We start from the raw sequence: 19,164 nt of genomic DNA on the forward strand, positions 1-19,164 counted from the left end.
AACAGCTCAGCACCAAGGGACTGGCGTCCGCGCACTATCCTGCCGGGCACTACATGTACTGTCAGGCAAGAACCGGCGGACCACCACCTGCAGGAACAGGCCACGTACTCCTGAATACCTGCAAGGTGGTCTCACACTTTACTACAGCTCATGGGTACGGCGACTGTATGCCAAACATTCACACAGGCCAAATGAAGCCACAAGCCGACTAGATAATGAAGTCTGAATGGAGTCCAGAGCTCTGCAGAGTTCATTATACAGTAACAGTGCGAGGAAGCCATCTTTCCATATAAACAAGACTTAAAATAAACCAGCACACTATAATTAAAGTTTTCACTTTTCCACATGTTGGAGAGGGGCCAGCGGCGGCTCACAGGCAAGCTGCCTAATTGCAGAAGAATCAATGAGCCAAAGTTATCAGGGTAAAGGAGGAATAAAACGTCCAAAAAAGGTGGAAGGCGGCCACTACGGAGACGACTGTGCCCCATCTAGACGTAGCGTTGTATAGACCAGGTTCAGCAACCTGCTGCTGTGTAACTATTGCCTGGCAGCAGATGTGTTGGGAAATTTCTACACTTGCACGCTGCAGACGCCCGGCATAGATTATATAATTAGGCTGCGTGCCCACGGTTAGTGTTCACAGCATTCTGGATGCAGCATGCTTCAGCTGTGTCCAAAATGCTGCATTGTACAGTACAAGCACAGTGGATGGATTTCTAGAAATCCCGTGCCCACTGTGCGTGTGCGGCCGGCAGCAGACACTGACCTGCGATGCAACTTTCCGAGTCGCAGCATGTTAATTGTTTGCTGTGGAGTTGTAAGCGTCCTCCATAGGGAGAACACAAGAGAAACCACAGCGCCCAGAGCCCGGATCATGGGCACGAGCAGCTGCAGAGGAGACTCATGGTCCACAGGTCCAGGACGCAGCAGGTCCAAATTGTGGGCAACGTACCCTTAAGGCCACGTCACACTAAGCAACATCGCTAGCAACATCGCTGCTAAGGAACAACTTTTGTGACGTTGCTAGCGATGTTGCTGTGTGTGACATCCAGCAACAACCTGGCCCCTGCTGTGACGTCGCTGGTTGTTGCTGAATGTCCTGGGCCATTTTTTAGTTGTTGCTGTCCCGCTGTGAAGCACAGATCGCTGTGTGTGACAGCGAGACAGCAACAACTAAATGTGCAGTGAGCCGGCTTCTGCGGACGCTGGTAACCACGGTAAACAGCGGGTAACCAAGAAGCCCTTACCTTCGTTACCAGCGTCCGCCACTCTCAGCTGTCAGTGCCAGCTCCCTGCACACGTAGCCACAGTACACATGGGGTTAATTACCCGATGTGTACTGTGGCTACGTGTGCAGAGAGCAGGAGCCGGCACTGACAGTGAGAGCGGCGGACGCTGGTAACGAAGGTAAATATCGGGTAACCAAGGTAAGGGCTTCTTGGTTACCCAATGTTTACTGTGGTTACCAGCGTCTGAGAAGCCGGCTCCTGCTGCCTGCACACAGAGTACACATCGGGTAATTAACCTGATGTGTACTCTGGCTAGGTGTGCAGGGAGCCAGTGCTAAGCAATGTGCGCTGGTAACCAAGGTAAATATCGGGTTGGTTACCCGATATTTACCTTAGTTACCAAGCGCAGCATCGTTTCCACGCGTCGCTGCTGGCTGGGGGCTGGTCACTGGTTGCTGGTGAGATCTGCCTGTGTGACAGCTCACCAGCAACCCGTGTAGCGACGCTCCAGCGATCCCTGCCAGGTCAGGTTGCTGGTGGGATCGCTGGAGCGTCGTTAGTGTGACATCTCACCAGCGACCTCCTAGCAACTTACCAGCGATCCCTATCAGGTTGTATCGTTGTTGGGATCGCTGGTAAGTTTAGTGTGACTGGGCCTTTATGCTACAATGGTCGCTGCTATCTCCGCTTCCATTTTGGGAATTGCATTCGTTTTTGTCATCCTGATCCTCCTGGTTCATGAGATTAGAGCAGGAGAGTGGCACTTGTCTACACAGTTTTAGAACCTCTGGTATTAGCAGAAATCTGGGCAATTGATGTGCCAGGATTACTTTGTGAAATCCCCTTTACCAGAAACGAGCAGATTAACGATAAAGCCCGGAGCCGGGGAGTCCTGACACTTAATAGTTAACATCGCTGCCGGCTATAAAACTCACTTGTTGTGTTTGACTAGAATAGCGGTTAAACCAAAATCATACGCAATTTCCTCCAGACACAGCGAGCTTCTGCAGACATTGTAATCAGAGCTAAAATAGTCCGAGCTGCCGTGGAAAGATCAGGCCAGAAAAAGCTCAGTGGGCACAGTACGTGGTAGTGCCCAGCGCCACAGCGGAAGCACCCACAGGCCAAGGGCTGGCATCTAATGGGGGAGGAGGAAGGAGCCATCCTGCAGCCTCCTATTCAGCCAATAGACCACATTGTGTGCCGGCTTGCAGCGAGGTTCATGGAGAGACAGGCCCAGAAATTCCTGAATAAAGAATCCCCGAAGATGACAATGTGCCTTTTAACAGCGGTTAAATGGAAGCGGAAGGTGTTCTGGGGGGTTTGTGACTGCGCCATTGTGCAGAAAATGCTTCTGTAACCGATCACTTATCACAAGATAACGAGATCTCAATATCCCCCTCATAGGGAGAGCGCCGCGGCTAAAACCGGGCAGGGGGCTGGCAATAGGGCTGAACAATGTCAGCTTTGTGCCTGCACGGGGAGGGCTCCATTCACCCCCTTCTCTTAAACCATATCCTGAGTGATATCCTTTTACAGCTGAAGGAGACTTTGGGCTGAATGACTTAATAGAGACGGCATTAACCCTTTCAGAGCAGGGTGGCATTCTCCAGCTCGCTCGGGGCTGTCACACTGCCATTGTATTGGGAGATTGCGTAATAGACTGAAAAGCCGCCTAGAATTATATAACATAAATTAAGAAATTGTGCGCACAGCCAACAAAAGTGACCGCACAAACATTACCAGCGGCAATCTGCAGAAAACCACTAAGTGCTCCTTCTAATTGCCTGGCAGATTAAATGATTGTCCCTAATTTTAACAAAAGCTGTTCAGTTTTTAAAGGCACAATAAACCTTACCTATAGTATCTTATATCATCCCCATTATACATGGCTTTAAAAATGCTCTGTATAGACCAGGAAATAAATGAAACTTTGGCTGCCTGCAGTCACCACTAGGGGGAGCTTCATTGTTACAAACGCAGCAGCGCCACCTAGTGGTAGGCAGACAAATTTATAGCTCTATTGTCTTAGTGTGTGCACTAGTCTGTTCCCATCTGGGCCGTGCGCTTTATAAGAATATGAAGCACAGAGGGGAATACCTTATTCATAGCTCATCTTGTTCCACACCAGCGTGTGAGACTTGAGTCAGCAAGTGGTAAATCATATGCCGAATTCTAGCACCTCGCTTACAGCCAAGGCGCTGTAACCTCCACCGTGCACATTCCCGTCAGTCTATAATGGCCCTATAATGAACTCTTACGGCTGACACTAGATATACAGCAGAGATGGAAACGAAATCAGTCAAACACCGACCGTATACAGGTAAAGGAGCCGTGGTGCACCACAAAGCATTAGAGGGGAGGGGGGCACACGTGGTCTCATCAGGGAGGAGAAATTATTGCATAAAGCAGGTCTGACTACGACTACGGTTCAGTCTTCATTCAGCAGGTGAACCACTGTCTGTAAGATGACCACTAGAAGGCGACATGTAAAGATGGTAGTCCTCAGTTGATGTACCTACACGGATAAGGCTACTTTCACACATCAGTTTTCTGCATTCAGGCACAATCCTTTTTTTGCCGGATCCGTTGGATCAGGGGAAGAAAAAAAAAAAAAAAAAAAAAAAAAAAAGGATCCGTTTTGCATCCGTTTTTCAAAACATTGGAGCATGCTCAGTTTACAAAAACAGATCCGGCAGCCGCGTTCGTTTTTGCCGCATTACGCCGGATCCGGCGTCCATAGGCTTCCATTGTAAAACACGCCATATCGTGCCGGATCCTGCGCGATGCGGTTTTTTTGCGGGCCAAAAAAAAACGTTACAAGATACGTTGCCTCCAGCTGCCGCTTTAGGCAATTATGACGGATCTGGCAAAAGCCGGATGCAACGCAAGGCCATCAGGCACAATCCGGCGCTAATACAAATCAATGGGGATAAAATGGATCCGGCGCCGGATCCGTTTTGTTTCCGGATTGTGCCCGATGGAAAAAAAAATTGGTGTGTGAAAGTAGCCTAACCCTTCGTTACCCATGCCCTAACATTATAGCAGCTTTCTTTTGACCGCACAATCTGAATACACTGTAGGTGCACGTTCCACCCCTACAATCCTCACCTTATTTGCCCACCACATTGGTGTCTTACATGGGAGCAGAATATACCGCCACAAGTATCTGGGGCCTGAAAGGCTTTCAACAAGATAGAGACCGGATTCTTCTGCTACAACCGCACGGATATTAATAGCCGGCCCAGATAATTATCCACAAATAGCAGCAAACACCTTACACATTGTGAGGTGGCACCAAAGAGAAAAATGTAGACTCGTCAACACCCAACTTATGCCCCCTCCCAATATACAGGGCACTGGTGACAAGTCTGGGGGGAGATGAGGGCCAAGCAGAGGCTCGGGATGGATGCCGTTCACAACTCGATAAATCCGCAGAGATGACACAGATCAGGCTATCAGATGATAGAACTACAGATGCCGCGGCACAGCAAAACCACATCAAAGGCTCCTGCTGGCATCATACAGCAGCGGCATATCAAGCGCAGGGTATGGCGACCAGCTGCCACAGGGTCTGCAGGAAGTTCAGAGGGGTAAGAAGGTCAAGCAACCTGCAATAATGCAAATCTGCAGGAAAACTGGATTAGGCTCGCACATGGAGGAACATGACCAGAAGGTGGTACTCCCTCAACTATGGAATAACCAGCCTGTGTATCCAGACATCCAGCGCAGACCATCGCCCCCTTTATGCCTCTGCTGGGGTTCACATATGGGTAACATATTTAGCAGCGGAGACGCACTGAAAAGAACAAACTTCTGCATGTCAAGTCAGGAGAGTTTGTCCCAGATAAAAAAAAAAAAAAAAAAAAAATCCACTCTATATGGGGCGAGAGAAAGATCGCACTGCACTGACGGTACACCGGTGTAATGCGAGTGCAGAGCGAGAATGGCAATAGCCGGCAACGCAGGAGAGAGGGCGATAAATCCGGCCCGCCCCCCGCCGTGTGGCCCCAGCCTAAAGGTATCGTCACACTTAAGGCCCCGTCACACTAAGCAACATCGCTAGCAACATCGCTGCTAACGAACAACTTTTGTGACGTTGCTAGCGATGCTGCTGTGTGTGACATCCAGCAACAACCTGGCCCCTGCTGTGAGGTCGTTGGTTGTTGCTGAATGTCCTGGGCCATTTCTTAGTTGTTGCTGTCCCGCTGTGAAGCACAGATCGCTGTGTGTGACAGCGAGACAGCAACAACTAAATGTGCAGGCAGCAGGAGCCGGCTTCTGCGGACGCTGATAACCAATGTAAACATCGGGTAACCAAGAAGCCCTGTCCTTGGTTACCCGATATTTACCTTTGTTACCAGCCTCCGCCGCTCTCACTGTCAGTGCCGGCTCCTGCTCTGTGCACATGTAGCTGCAGGACACATCGGGTTAATTAACCCGATGTGTGCTGTAACTAGGAGAGCAGGGAGCCAGCGCTCAGTGTGCACTGCTCCCTGCTCTCTGCACGTGTAGCTCCGTGCACTGGTAACCAAGGTAAATATTGGGTTGGTTACCCGATATTTACCTTAGTTACCAAGCGCAGCATCTTCCACGCGGCGCTGGGGGCTGGTCACTGGTGATCTCACCAGCAACTCGTGTAGCCACGCTCCAGCGATCCCTGCCAGGTCAGGTTGCTGGTGGGATCGCTGGAGCGTCGCAGTGTGACATCTCACCAGCAACCTCCTAGCTACTTACCAGCGATCCCTATCGTTGTTGGGATCGCTGGTAAGTTGCTTAGTGTGACTGGACCTTAAGCGATGCTCCAGCGATCCCACCAGCAACCTGACCGGGCAGGGATCGCTGGAGCGTCGATACACGGGTTGCTGGTGAGCTGTCACACAGGCAGATCTCACCAGCAACCAGTGACCAGCCCCCAGCCAGCAGCGACGCGTGAAAGCGATGCTGCACTTGGTAACTAAGGTAAATATCGTGTAACCAAGGTAAGGGCTTCTTGGTTACCTGATATTTACATTGGATACCAGCGTCCGCAGACGCCGGCTTCTGCTGCCTGCACATTCAGTTGTTGCTCTCTCGCTGTCATACACAGCGATCTGTGCTTCACAGCGGGAGAGCAACAACTAAAAAATGGCCCAGGACATTCAGCAACCACCAGCGACCTCACAGCAGGGGCCAGGTTGTTGCTAGTGATGTTGCTGTGTGTGACATCCAGCAACATCGCTGCTACGTCACAAAAGTCATGCCTCAGCAGCGATGTTGCTAGCGATGTTGCTTAGTGTGACGGGGCCTTAAGAAATCCCCTTGACAGAATCATTGCTCAGGGTCTCATTGCAAACTACACATTAGGCACTGGAATTTTCTACCTACACATACATCGAGCTGGCTAGCCTTGCCATCCAGGAATGTAGAAAAGCTGCGTCAAAACAGCCTAATCATGATAGTCGCCGCATTTTATGTAGTCCAGCTTTTATCTATGGTGAACTTTGATGGCAATAATGTTTTACAACACTTATGAGCACAGATGGACTTTAAAACTCATTTCAGTGAAATTGATCAGCTTGTAAAAGGCAATTATAGGAGAGAACAGTAAAATTGATCCACGACGGCTGGATTATCTGCTGCACACAGTCGTTCAGAACCAGTGTGCTGCAGAGCTGCGCTCTCTACCTCCAGAGCAGCCTTCCTAAGGGATTAGCGCCATACTCAGCCATTATGTGGGGATAAGTCTGAGGAGCAGAATACAAACGCTGTAGTCCTACACTGGAAGTACGGGAACAAGGTGGCCACAGGCCTCTATCCAAGGCGCTGGGGTCTGAAGTAATACAAAGGCTTACATGGCATTAAATAATCCTTACGGTTACATTACTGCACACGGACAATGGTGGGCTACATCGCCAAGTGCTGTACTGTAGGTCTACATAGGTGTTTGGACCTATGAGTAAAAGCACACGCCATCTTGGTTTAGTCTAACCAGCACTAGCTTGCAGGAGGCATGGCATGCTGGGAGTTGTAGTGTCAGAGCTGCAGGTTGTGGACCCCTATACTGTCGTGCCAGAGGGTACACCACACTATTTTGCGTGCCTATTTCTTGTAAGGGCAGCACCCGGTTTGCGGGCAGGGAACAGAGACACTCAGTGCCGGCCATACGCACCGCTACCCCCGTGTCCGAGCAGAGGTGAGCGAGCGCCAGTTATAGCTCAGCACTGTGGAGCCTAGGTGAAGGTTGTTACAGACGGGCCTTGTGATTACAGAGCGCTAACAAGGCTCGGTCTGTACCGTAGACCCTCGCAGGACAGTTAAGTAAACAAGCTGTTTCTTGGTAGGCTCGGAATTCACATTCTGACTTTTCCTCTGCAGCAAATCCCCCAGACACCAACATACGAAGCTCTTCAGCTAGACGTGTGCAACGCTTCCTTCAGGGGAAGGGGGGAGTTTTCTGCAGAGAACCAAATGTACAAGACAAAACTTCACCTAGGACGCTGCGTCAACCGGCCGGAGACTGGCAGAAGGAGCCATCGAGAGCAGCGACCAACTGTGAAGATCAGAGGCCACATGGGCGAAGCAGCAGAAAGGAGTTCATTTTCTTTAATAAAGTCAAGACAAACTATTGTAAAGTATAGAGGGGAGACAAAAATAAAAATTTGACAAGGGCCAATACAGGTCTATGATTAATAATAAATAATAATAAAAAAATATTAATTTATATAGCGCTATTAATTCCATAGTGCTTTACATACATTGTGAGCCCCAATGGTGAGAGTGTTGCCAATCTACAGTCCCTAGCTGTCTAGCGCATGTTTTTGGAGTGTGGGAGGAAACCCACACTAACATGGGGAGAACATACAAACTCCTGCCAGATGTTGTCCTTGGTGGGATTTGAACCCAGGACCCCAGCGCTGCAAGACTGCAATGCTAACCACTGAGCCACCGTGTGGCCCATCACGTACAGCACATGGATAGCATCTAACATTGCACACTTTTTTATTTTTTTTTGCAATCTCATTCATCCTACTGGGAAAAACACTGATTGACACTTTGGTTTTGTTTTCGTCACTTCCGTGTTTTATACGCGTGTGAAGGTCCAACTGCATTAATGAGCAGAGCATGCCTGTGCACATCATGACCAGTACCTATGGCTGTCAGCCGACAGGGATCACATGCCCCAATAAATAACAGCAAGCAGAGATATTAAAAATTGAGGAATTTTACAAAGTGTAATTTTATCTTTGCGAACGAGAACTCCGCTATGGTGATCTGCTCGTGTTTTGGGGAAATTGCCCTGGAGCAGTACAAACCTCACAGAAGGCCAGGAATATAATCGTCACCTTCCCGACAAGAGCTTTCCCAGGCTGCGGAGATGGACACAAGACAGACCCCCTTCTGCCACACCAAGGGCCTGGATAAGCTGGAGAGTGCAGGAAGCCGCTGCAGACAAGCTGCTTCCCAGGATAATGGCAGCCGGGATCTAAGCCGACCCTAATTCCCTAAGTAAAAACTCATGACCCTGAAGGTCACAGGGAGGCAATGGTAAGCAGAAGCCGACCGACCGGACTAAACAGAGGAAGCATTGTGTTTTACAGTCACGTTATTACTTCACTTTCCCTTTTCAGTGTTAGACGCACATGTATCAAAGAATAATGCCGTGATCAGCGATTGCCGTATACACCTTATAAAGTGCAAGATTACTCTACTTAGTGTATTAATAAAGACACCACATTCCCCCCGCAACGTTCTCATTAAAAAGATGTTCACTCCCCTGGAAACTTCAGTCAACATTCTCCGCAGGGCAAAACAGATTAGCATTTGCTGACCTGATCCTGGTGACGTATAATCCAGTGTGCCGATTATCCCGCTCCATGCCAGGTGAGCATGTTACACAGCATGAGATAGGCAGCGCCCGCTGGGGGAGCCAGCGCCAGAGGGGTTAATGAGCAAGGGCACTGGAGCAAAAAAAAAAAAATGTATGCCAGAGGGGGATGTTAATGAGGGGCTTCATAAAGTGTGCTAACCTGAAAATACACAGCCCGTGTCCTGAAGTATTCCAGAAGAAAGCCTCAGAGTACATCAGACGCAGGCCGCGCTCTTCAGGGATTAGGAAAGTTTACGTTTGCAAGTCAGGAGTATGAACTAATGCAAAATCCAGAAGCTGAAGAAAAAGGGGCCAACAAAACGAATACAGGGGGTCAGCACAACAATAACAGCTGCATGGAAGACTCCAGCTATGATTTTTGGAGCACCGCCACTACACCCCACAGTATGTTTACCGACAACATTAAAATGGGGATACCTCATGATTAAGGGTAAGTTCACACAGTGCGTTTTTCGGGTGAGTTCTCATTTTTGCTGTCCGCACACAACTTTTTTTTAAGCTGCGTTTTTGAGCTTAAAAAAAAAAAAAAAAAAAAAAAGGGTCATGTCAATTCTTTCCTGTGTTTCTCTGCGTTTCCCCCCCCATGCAATGCATTGGAAAAACGCAGAGATCAAAAACGCAGCAAAACGCAGCCAAAAACGCACCAAAACGCATGCATTTTTTGCCGCGGGTGCGTTTTTAGCAGCCAAAAACGCAGCGTCAAAAAAAAAAAACGCAGCGTGTGCACATAGCTTAAGAAGATTCACAGAACTTTGTCCCAGACCCCTGCCGGTATCCGGGACGCCTCGTCTGACCAGTGGGCACAGTACGACAGACAGTGATGGTGCACAAGCCTGACTAATCAGAAGACGCGCTGGGGATTATGGCAGGTAGGAAAATCACAGGGCTATAGACTACTGATTTACATTATAAAAAAGGTAACAAAAAACAGGAAAAAATAAAAAAAAAAAAGAATAGAAAAAACTACATACATACATACTCAATAGGTGACTAATGGTCACAGGCACGGGGCAGGGACCTCTAAGCTATGTCCAACTGAATATTTTGAGAGGAGAGACTAACTAGCGAGCATTGCCCTCGACTTGGAACCCGTGAAGCGTCCTCTAATTAGCCGTCTATAGCAGTAAGCCCCTTTATCCTTATGAGCGGATTTGTTCGTTCTCCGTGGAGAGGATGATCCATCTTCATATCTTATTCATTTCCTGCAGACTGGACTGGAAACACTGTCACAAGATATCAGTGGAGATAGGAGAGAACCTAACCAGACCAATTGTAATTTGGCCCAGCACTCGGCATCTGATGGCACTTTTCTTACTCTTCCCTCAGTGAATTTGGCCGGTGATAATGTTAAGTGAGTGCAACATGTCACAGCCTATACATAATATAGATAGATACACAGTAGTCGTTTGCAGGACTAACCTCGTAGGACCAGACACACTGCACCCCTGCGAACCTTCGGACACATCGACCGATCTCGACATCTTCATGCGTCGTGTACATCTCTCGTATGCACTCTCCAATGTGTGGCACCATCCTGCGTAGGACCTCCCTGCTCATGATCACACCGGGGCCACCCATGCAAAAATTTTCACCTGGTTCCAAGGCCAGTTTTCCCATCTCCTCGGTGGAACCAAGACCAGTTTGCCCCAAAAATAAGGGCTCGCTGCTATTGAGGCTACGCAGGAAGCTCTCTAGACGGTCTCCTTTGATGTAGACGTCGTCATCTGCTCTCATGAACCACTCGTACTGATCCAAGTAATGATCGTGCATGTATTTCAGCATCATGAAGGACTTCTTTTGTGGAGGGTAAGAGTCGTCCACACCTTGCAGTGCCACAACTGGAATTGGTATAGAAGTGTCTGAGCCCTCGCTTGAAAAAAATTCCACCTTTCCAGGTATCGACTGAGACCAAGTCCTGGAGAAAAATAAATAAATAAATATCAATCATCATCAATTCAGGTCTCTGTGATAATACTTGACCAGATCATCTGTACACTTATCAAGCTAGTGCCCACTGGTGAACATGCTAGACCCGCAAGGAAGGAGACATTACTGCGGCATATAATCCAAAGCGTTAAGTGACAAATTCAGCTCTGCTACAACCCCCGGTCACCTCCCATCAACTGCTCTACACCATCTTGTGAAAATGCGCTGGCCTAGATTTACTACCACCACTGGACTAGCCGCAGTCATAATCGCCGTAAGGAGATACTTGTGAAGTTTTCTCTACTTAGTCAGCGTCTGATGAGGTAAGAGCAGAAGGAGACCTGTAACCTGCAGGTCACTACATGGCATCACCGCCTTTTACAATCCAGTACACTACATCATTCTCACCGACTGCTCTCATTGAGGACACCCATACTAGCCCGGAGACAAGTTTAGAGAGTTATAAGGGCCTCTGCTTTCATGGGATGGGGAGGAAGGGGGGGGGGGGGGGGGAAGGGCAGAAGATTAATGTAGCAACATGAAAGGCTTGGAAGAGCAGAATTGGTTACAGGAGCAACATTCCTGCAAGGATGGGTCACCAAGACCACATCGGTAGTAGAAGAAAAGTTCTGCCATCCCTTCTCCCCAGAAACAGTACCGACAGGGGGAGGGACCGCCGCCGCCACGCACAGGAGGAGCAGGGGGAGGGACCGCCGCCGCCACGCACAGGAGGAGCAGGGGGAGGGACCGCCGCCGCCACGCACAGGAGGAGCAGGGGGAGGGACCGCCGCCGCCACGCACAGGAGGAGCAGGGGGAGGGACCGCCGCCGCCACGCACATTTATACATGACTGCTCCAACCTCCACACTGCTGCAGGCCAATAACCAATGAGGAATGAAGAACGTCTAACATGACGATAATTAAATAAGTTGGTGGTAAAATAAATTGCCCTAGATATAATCTGATGCATCTGATTATCTCTTCTGTCCTAAAGCCAGTTTTCTGTCTAACATTGTACTCAGAACTACCCATGATGTCCAGATCATATCTATGCCTTTGAGGGTATCAAGTTTTGATCAAGAGACAAATCTAGACAGAAGTCTGAACATGTTAGAAGTGTAAAACTGGCCTTAAAAAAAAAAAAAGTCCTATGAAAATCTCTTTATGACAAGTATTGGACAATGTTTCGCATTAAAAGCCGCTTTACACGTGTCGATTTATCGCGCGTTTGCACCCGCCCCCATCGTTTGTGTGTTATGGGCAATTTGTTGCCCGTGTCGCACAAAGTCGGTAACCCCCGTCACACGTACTTCCCTCCCCAACGACGTCGCTGTGGGCGGCGAACATCCACTTCCTGAAGTGGGAGGAACGTTCGGCGTCACAGCGACGTCACACAGCGGCCGCCCAATAGAAGTGGAGGGGCGGATATGAGCGGGACGCAACATCCCGCCCACCTCCTTCCTTCCGCATAGCCGGAGGATGCAGGTAAGCTGCAGTTCATCGCTCCTGAGGTGTCACACGGAGCGATGTGTGCTGCCACGGGAACAATGAACAACCGGCGCGCAGAAGGACGATCGATTTTTTGAAAATGAGCGACGTGTCAACGAGTAACGATAAGGTGAGTATTTTTGTTCGTTCCCCGTCGCTCGTACCTGTCACACGCTACAATAGATCAAACAATGCCGGGTGTGTGCCACTAACGACGTGACCCCGACGACATATCGTTAAGATATATCGTAGAGGGGCCTTAAGAGTATATTCAATGGCTCTCAAAATACTTGTTCATTAGCAATCACATCTTATAAGTGGCCTTAAAAGTAATCTAGTGTAAACAGGTGATGTGCTGCCCACAATACGCAACAATATGGAAGTCAAGCAATAGTATTAAAAATTGTGCAGTCCCTGAACTATTCACATTGGCGCTGATATAAGCAGAAGATCAAGGAGTGATTTCTGATAATCTATGTGCAGAAATCTGCCCGAGTAGAATGCCCTTCATTGGTTATGGGCATTGCTGTGGTGTCAGATATCAGGGAATGCCAACTTTATATAGTGGTATAGAACGGCACTTACACCCACTCCAGCCTCCGCTGGCATTACAATGGGCAGATCTACTGAATGAACTAGACCAGAAGAGGCGTTTACATTACAGTCATTACTGTTAAGAGATTAACTGCTCACCACATCAAATACCCGTGGTAATAGTTCTGCCGATTATCCCTTGTGTAAGAGTCAAGCAGGCATAAGCATTGTTCTTGAAGAAAAACCGTTTGTCAGCAGCACGGTGTCAGCGGTCAGGGAATGGTGCAACCCAATACACCGCAGCCGATAGCGGCATCAATGCTTAATCAGCCAGAGATAAGCCAGAAACTGAGCCAAAGTGATTACAGTTCTTATAATGTGCAAGTCATTGGCATCAGAAGGTGCCGCCACCTATATACCCACACTGTGCCACCTACATATCACAGAAACCAGATAAATGAGACATTGTCACTGGACTACAACACACCCTGACCATAAAAAAGAGCTCTATCTGGAGGAGCTTCTGATGGAAGGGTTTCTTTGTCCACATCGCTGTTGCCAGGATCACAAACCACATACTGGAGAAAGACTATAGACGGCAGAATATGAAAGAACCGTACAAAAGTCAATACGGGGTGCCCTAATGGGATAATAAACTAGGCCACGAGCAAGAAGGATTATACAGCCAGACTCGTATCCCCATTCAGAACTCCGTCAGGGGCTCCCATTTAGATACGCCTGCAAATACACAAAATTTACAACTAAAAGTCACAAAAAGTTGGACTCTCACCCCCTCCCCCTTCATCAGGGCCACATTTTAAAAACAGACAGTACAAGAGTACTCCATGAAGATATAGAAAAACTAACAGGCGGGGAGAATACAAGCAAGTCTGGACACTTTTACAGGCTTTAGGATATATAGTCCATTGCGTTCAAGCCCTAAACAAAATAGGATTTTTTGCCACAATGAATGGATTTATGGATCACACAATAGATCTGTCCAGAGAAAGGTTACTCAAGTCTTGATTAAAGACCAAATTTGAGGTGAAGACAACAGAACCAAAGCCCAAAAGGTGCAAGATGGTAAGCATTCTGGTTATAATGCCCGTGCAGTGTGACCAGGCTGACAATCACTAACTGCATTTCTCCGGGCAAAGCAGCGTTTTGTTATCTTTTGGGCAGCACAAGTCCTCGGTAAGCCGAAAACAATGGGAGCCTATGAGCACCGAGCGATTATTACCGACTGCCCCTGTAAACAGGTCAATAAATGACTGCCGATTGGTAAATATTTACAGATCGGTGTCTGCAAAGTCAGGTAGGGTAAAGGCATCCTATAGATACCCCATAATATGCCCATGTACCCAATCCAAGGTTTCTATGCATTAAATGTATCAAAGGCAATCAGGAGACCGGGAATTGGAGGCATGGCTCTGGTGCCTAGAACATTACGAGGCAGAAGACAATGTGTTTTGTGTACGCTACTTCTTTAATTATATACATCAATAAAGTGATCATTTAAAAGAGGTATCCCCATCTCCAATATCCTATCCCAATATGCAGTAGGCATATTAGCAAAAACCTCTCACTAAAAATGTAGTATAGTTCTCCTGATATAGCCATGCCTCTTACTTCATGTGCAGGACATTGCAGCAGCTTAGGTACGCATGAGATACAACGACTACTTACTAATGGCCAATATATGAGTGGACGTAATCATGATTATATAAGCTGCAGTACCCTGCACATGAGGTAAGAAAAACCGCTATATTAGGAGAACTATAGTACATTTCCAATTGGAGGAATTTGCTATTACTACCACTACTGCACTGACAAGGTAAGCTCGAGGAGTTACAGTATTTGTAGTTATGTGCAGCAAACACCTTCACCCCTGAGGAAGCCACATTGCAGGGGGCGATACACGGGGGTCCCATCCTCAGCTCATACTGTACCCAATTTTCACAGGTCTCTATTCATTAGTTTTACCTGCTCATCTATCCCGTGGCTTTATCTTTACCCTGTTGGTATAAATGCGGCAAAGGTGCACAAATAACACCGAGTCATAATATCCAGCTCATGATAGTTTCAGGAACGTAAACTTGTTCTATTTATTTTGGTTTATATATCCTACATTATATGACAAATACAATGTCTGGGACATTTCTGGTTACTATATGGGTATGGGACTTTAGATACATTTGTAGTATATTATATGTAACCAGTGAACTGGCATTAAATTGGGCAGATAAGGTTACGTGGTGCTCTTACTTAATACTGTAAACAAATTAGTTGTGGTATTTGTTTCTTTTTTGCTCTTAATACAGATTTTTATACGAGGATCCCTTAGCAGTGCCATACAGCTTTCCTTGCCATGTCCTTAATATCTGCATCCATAGGACAGAAGTCTAATTTTCCAGTGTCCATATTCTGCCAATATAACACACCAGTGACAAACCACACACTGGGACCAACAGTGAATAGACTGGGGATGAGCTATACCAGGAGTGTTGGGCGACAAAGCACACTGTAGCGCTATTCACGGTTAGGAGGACTAACGGAAAACCTGGGCAGAGCTCGGCCGTCTGTCAGTCCCGTGACTGAATAGCGCGGCAGTGTGCATGCTGGACCACCGCTCCATGTAAGTGAGGAACAGATTATAAATGTCGAATTGGTGGGGGACCGGGGTCATGAGACCCCACAGTGGAGGACACATCCTATGGTAATAACACACCACAGACGGTTCAATTAGAAATCTGGTTTCGAGCGCCAAGTCCTCCAAGTGTCACAGAAACGAAGCGGCGTAAAGTATCACACAAGTCTGATGCCCACTGGGAGCCACAACCAGTATAATGTGCCACAGGGAATTACTGGCCACAGACATGCACTAGTCACTAATGACCGGCTCATCACATGGAATACCAGCCTCACCTGAGCACTGGCATCATGGGCAATATGCCAGCAAGTGGATCAGAAGGAGCCCTGACATCCCATGTGTGTCCTGCACTCCTCGCCTCTAGTAATACCCAACTAATACACTAGTCACTAGTGTTTATTATGTGCCCTCTCCAACACCCCTGTATGTGCCAACGATCGCATCGACCCAAAATGATCCTGGTGTCTGAAAGCAAAGAGTGTATAGTCCATGCCCCGTGGTGTATATATAGACTGTGCCCAGTGGGGTGTTTGTATATACACCATACCTGGTGGGGTGTGAGTAAATATAGACCATGCCCCATAGTGTATATAGATTGTCCACAGGATACATAAACCATGCCCTGTAGTGCATATATAGACTGCTTGGTGGAGTGTATATACAGTGTTCCATACTGCATATATAGACCATGCCCTGTGGGGTGTGTACATAGACTGTGCCAGGGGTATAAGCATATATAGACTGTGCCTCAGTGTATAAAGACTGTCCCCAGGGTACGCAGACCGTGTCCCATGGTGCGTGTATATATACACACCATGCCCAACAGAGCGTATATAGACTGTACCCAGTGGAAAAAAAAAAAAATTAATATATATATATATATATATATATATATATATATATATATACACACACACACACACACATACATATACACACACACACACACACACACTATGCCGTGTGTGGTGTATAGACTGTGCCAGGGGTACATAGGCTATGCCCGGTGTCGTGTGTGTATCTATACAGTGTCAGGGAGTGATATCTATCCATAGGCACACACACACCCCGTGCCGGGCGGCCCGCTCACCTGTACGCAGCCACGGCCCTGGTGGGCAGGTATTTCTGTGCAGTCATCACCCCCACAAAGAGGAAGTTCCTGTCCCGGGGGAAGTCGTCCTCGCTGCCCGGCTCCAGGGCTCCGTTGTACGGGGCTTGCAGATCTCGCCAGCCCAGGTCCGTCCTGCTCCCGGGCGGCCCCACACAGCCCGCCGCCGGTCCTCCTGCGGAGCGGGGCCGCTTGCCGCTGTACCGGTGCAGGTCGGCGGCCCGGGGGATGATGAGGCGGGAGGCCATGAGGAAGCCCAGCACCAGCCCCAGCAGCACGCTGAGCCACGAGCGGCGGCCCCGAGCGGCCATCTGTGCGCAGGACGCGGCCCCCAGCCCCAGTGTCTGAGATCAGCGCCTACAGCCCGCGTCCTGTCATGTACCCGGAGCCGCCGTCACCTGCCCCGCACCGCGGTCATCTACGTGTGTGCCCCAGCGCCGCTCCGCCGCGCCCGGCTCCCCGCAGCCTGCCACGACACCGGCTGCAGGTCAGCCGCCGCTACCTATTGTCCTGTCCGCTCCCGCCCCGGGCTCACGGGCGGCCTGACACGCTCCTGCACACTCAGGCCTGGGGGATCTGTGTCAGGGTCGCGGCCCTCCTCTCCTGCCGCTGCCCGTCCTCCAGCTCCGCGCACGCTGCCCCGCACACACAGCTCCTCACGTCACCCGCGCCTCGGCTCTTTAAGCTCCACAGACTATAGAACGAGGGATTGAACCCGCCCGGCACCCGTCCGCCGCTTCTGATTGGATGAGAGTGAGAGAAGCCCCGCATCACGTGACTTGCGAAAAAAGCAAAACTTTCACTGCTGCTCCTGCCAACACTCACTGTACTGTGTGGGCCGCGCCAGAGCGAGTGGGCAGCGAGCGAGACCCCACACCTGCCCGGGGACGGGGGGAGAGGCACTGTGTGTGGAAAATGTGGAAACACACTCTGTGTAAATTATTACGTATGTGTGTGTGTGTGTGTGTGTGTGTGTGTGTGTGTGTGTGTGTGTGTGTGTAGGTATATATATATATATATATATGTGACAGGAACAATATACAGGCACTTTGCAGCCTAAGGGTATGTGCGCACGTTGCTTTTTACCTGCTTTTTTGCTGCTTTTTCTTCTGCGCTGTTTAATGCCAAAATGGATGTGTTCTTCTATTCAAGCAAAGTCTATGGGAATTTGGGTTTCTTGTTCACACGATGTTGTTCAAAATGTTGCCTTTTTGTGGCAGAACTTTGGTCAAAAACTCAGCTTTTCAAAGAAGCAACATGTCAATTGTTTTTGCCATTTGGGTTTTGCACTGCAAAGCTGAGTTTTTGACCAAAGTTCTGCCACAAAAAGGCAGCATTTTGAACAACATAGTGTGAACAAGAAACCCAAATTCCCATAGACTTTGCTTGAATAGAAGAACACATCCATTTTGGCATTAAACAGCGCAGAAGAAAAAGCAGCAAAAAAGCAGGTAAAAAGCAACGTGCGCACATACCCTAAAAGCTCATCAACAAGCACAATTCCACCTACTTTAGTGGTAGAAATGGAGCCCCTACCTCTTGGGCCCCTGTGTGACTGCCCCTGTCTAATATGTCCGCCCCAGTGTACAAGGTTTCAATAATCACTCGTGATGTCAGTAAACTTTCAATTTTTAAAATAATTTTGTCCTTTACAGAAAGTTTTGCAAATCATTTATCTTCATTTATCTACGAAAATTGCACAAAACGTATGAAATATGAAAAAAAAAACCGCTCCAATTCTCATCCAGAAAAGTGTGAGGAGTGAATCCATACGGTATTCCGTGTGATTCCATGCGGTATTCTGTGTGATTATCCCACGCAGAACCATTGTGTCATCTGTATGCCGTGTGCTATTATTCTACAGTCATGTATAGGACCATTCACAGGGTTCTGTGCTATACAATGGTAATGTGTCCATTAAATTCAGACGGCACGGGGCAGACATGTTATTGGTGCAGCCGGACAGGGCCCAAGAGGTAAGGGAGCCCATTCCCTCCTCCAAAGCAGGAGGGATTGTTCATTATGATGAACTACTTGACTTTAAAGGGCCCATGTTGTTGCTCGGCGACCTCTTCTGTTTGTGTCCACCAGTGGGATGGCATATGGATGGTCCATGTGACGTCCATTCGTTTTCTCACCCCCATAGACTTGCATTCGCAAATCTTGCCCAATATACGCGCCACACCCCTCATGCTGAGTTTAGGCCAAAAACAGCTAAAGAAAATCTCACAGATCATCTCTGCCTCACTGAATAACATTGCTGCAAGTGCAATCCGATATTTTCCTCCCATCGCACTTAGCGTCTTTATACGCAGATGTGAGCAAACCCTTGGGTGGACAGACCCTCACTGCCCCTGGT

General features: G+C 48.4%; 1 protein-coding gene across 1 annotated transcript in view; it reads right to left on the minus strand.

Annotated features, from left to right (window-relative positions):
• CHSY1 (chondroitin sulfate synthase 1) overlaps window positions 1–17,504 on the minus strand; it is a 61,257-nt gene extending 43,753 nt beyond the window's left edge. Inside the window, exons 1-2 of the mRNA XM_075346011.1 lie at window positions 16,788–17,504; window positions 10,519–11,014 (exon numbers count right to left, since the gene is read on the minus strand). Of these exons, the coding sequence (XP_075202126.1) occupies window positions 10,519–11,014; window positions 16,788–17,116 (825 nt within the window). The 5' untranslated portion in view covers window positions 17,117–17,504. The remainder of the gene's footprint in view (window positions 1–10,518; window positions 11,015–16,787) is intronic.
• Window positions 17,505–19,164: the final 1,660 nt, after the last annotated feature.

Source organism: Anomaloglossus baeobatrachus, chromosome 4, assembly GCF_048569485.1.
Source record: "Anomaloglossus baeobatrachus isolate aAnoBae1 chromosome 4, aAnoBae1.hap1, whole genome shotgun sequence".
In the NCBI taxonomy this organism is placed as follows: Eukaryota; Metazoa; Chordata; class Amphibia; order Anura; family Aromobatidae; genus Anomaloglossus; species Anomaloglossus baeobatrachus.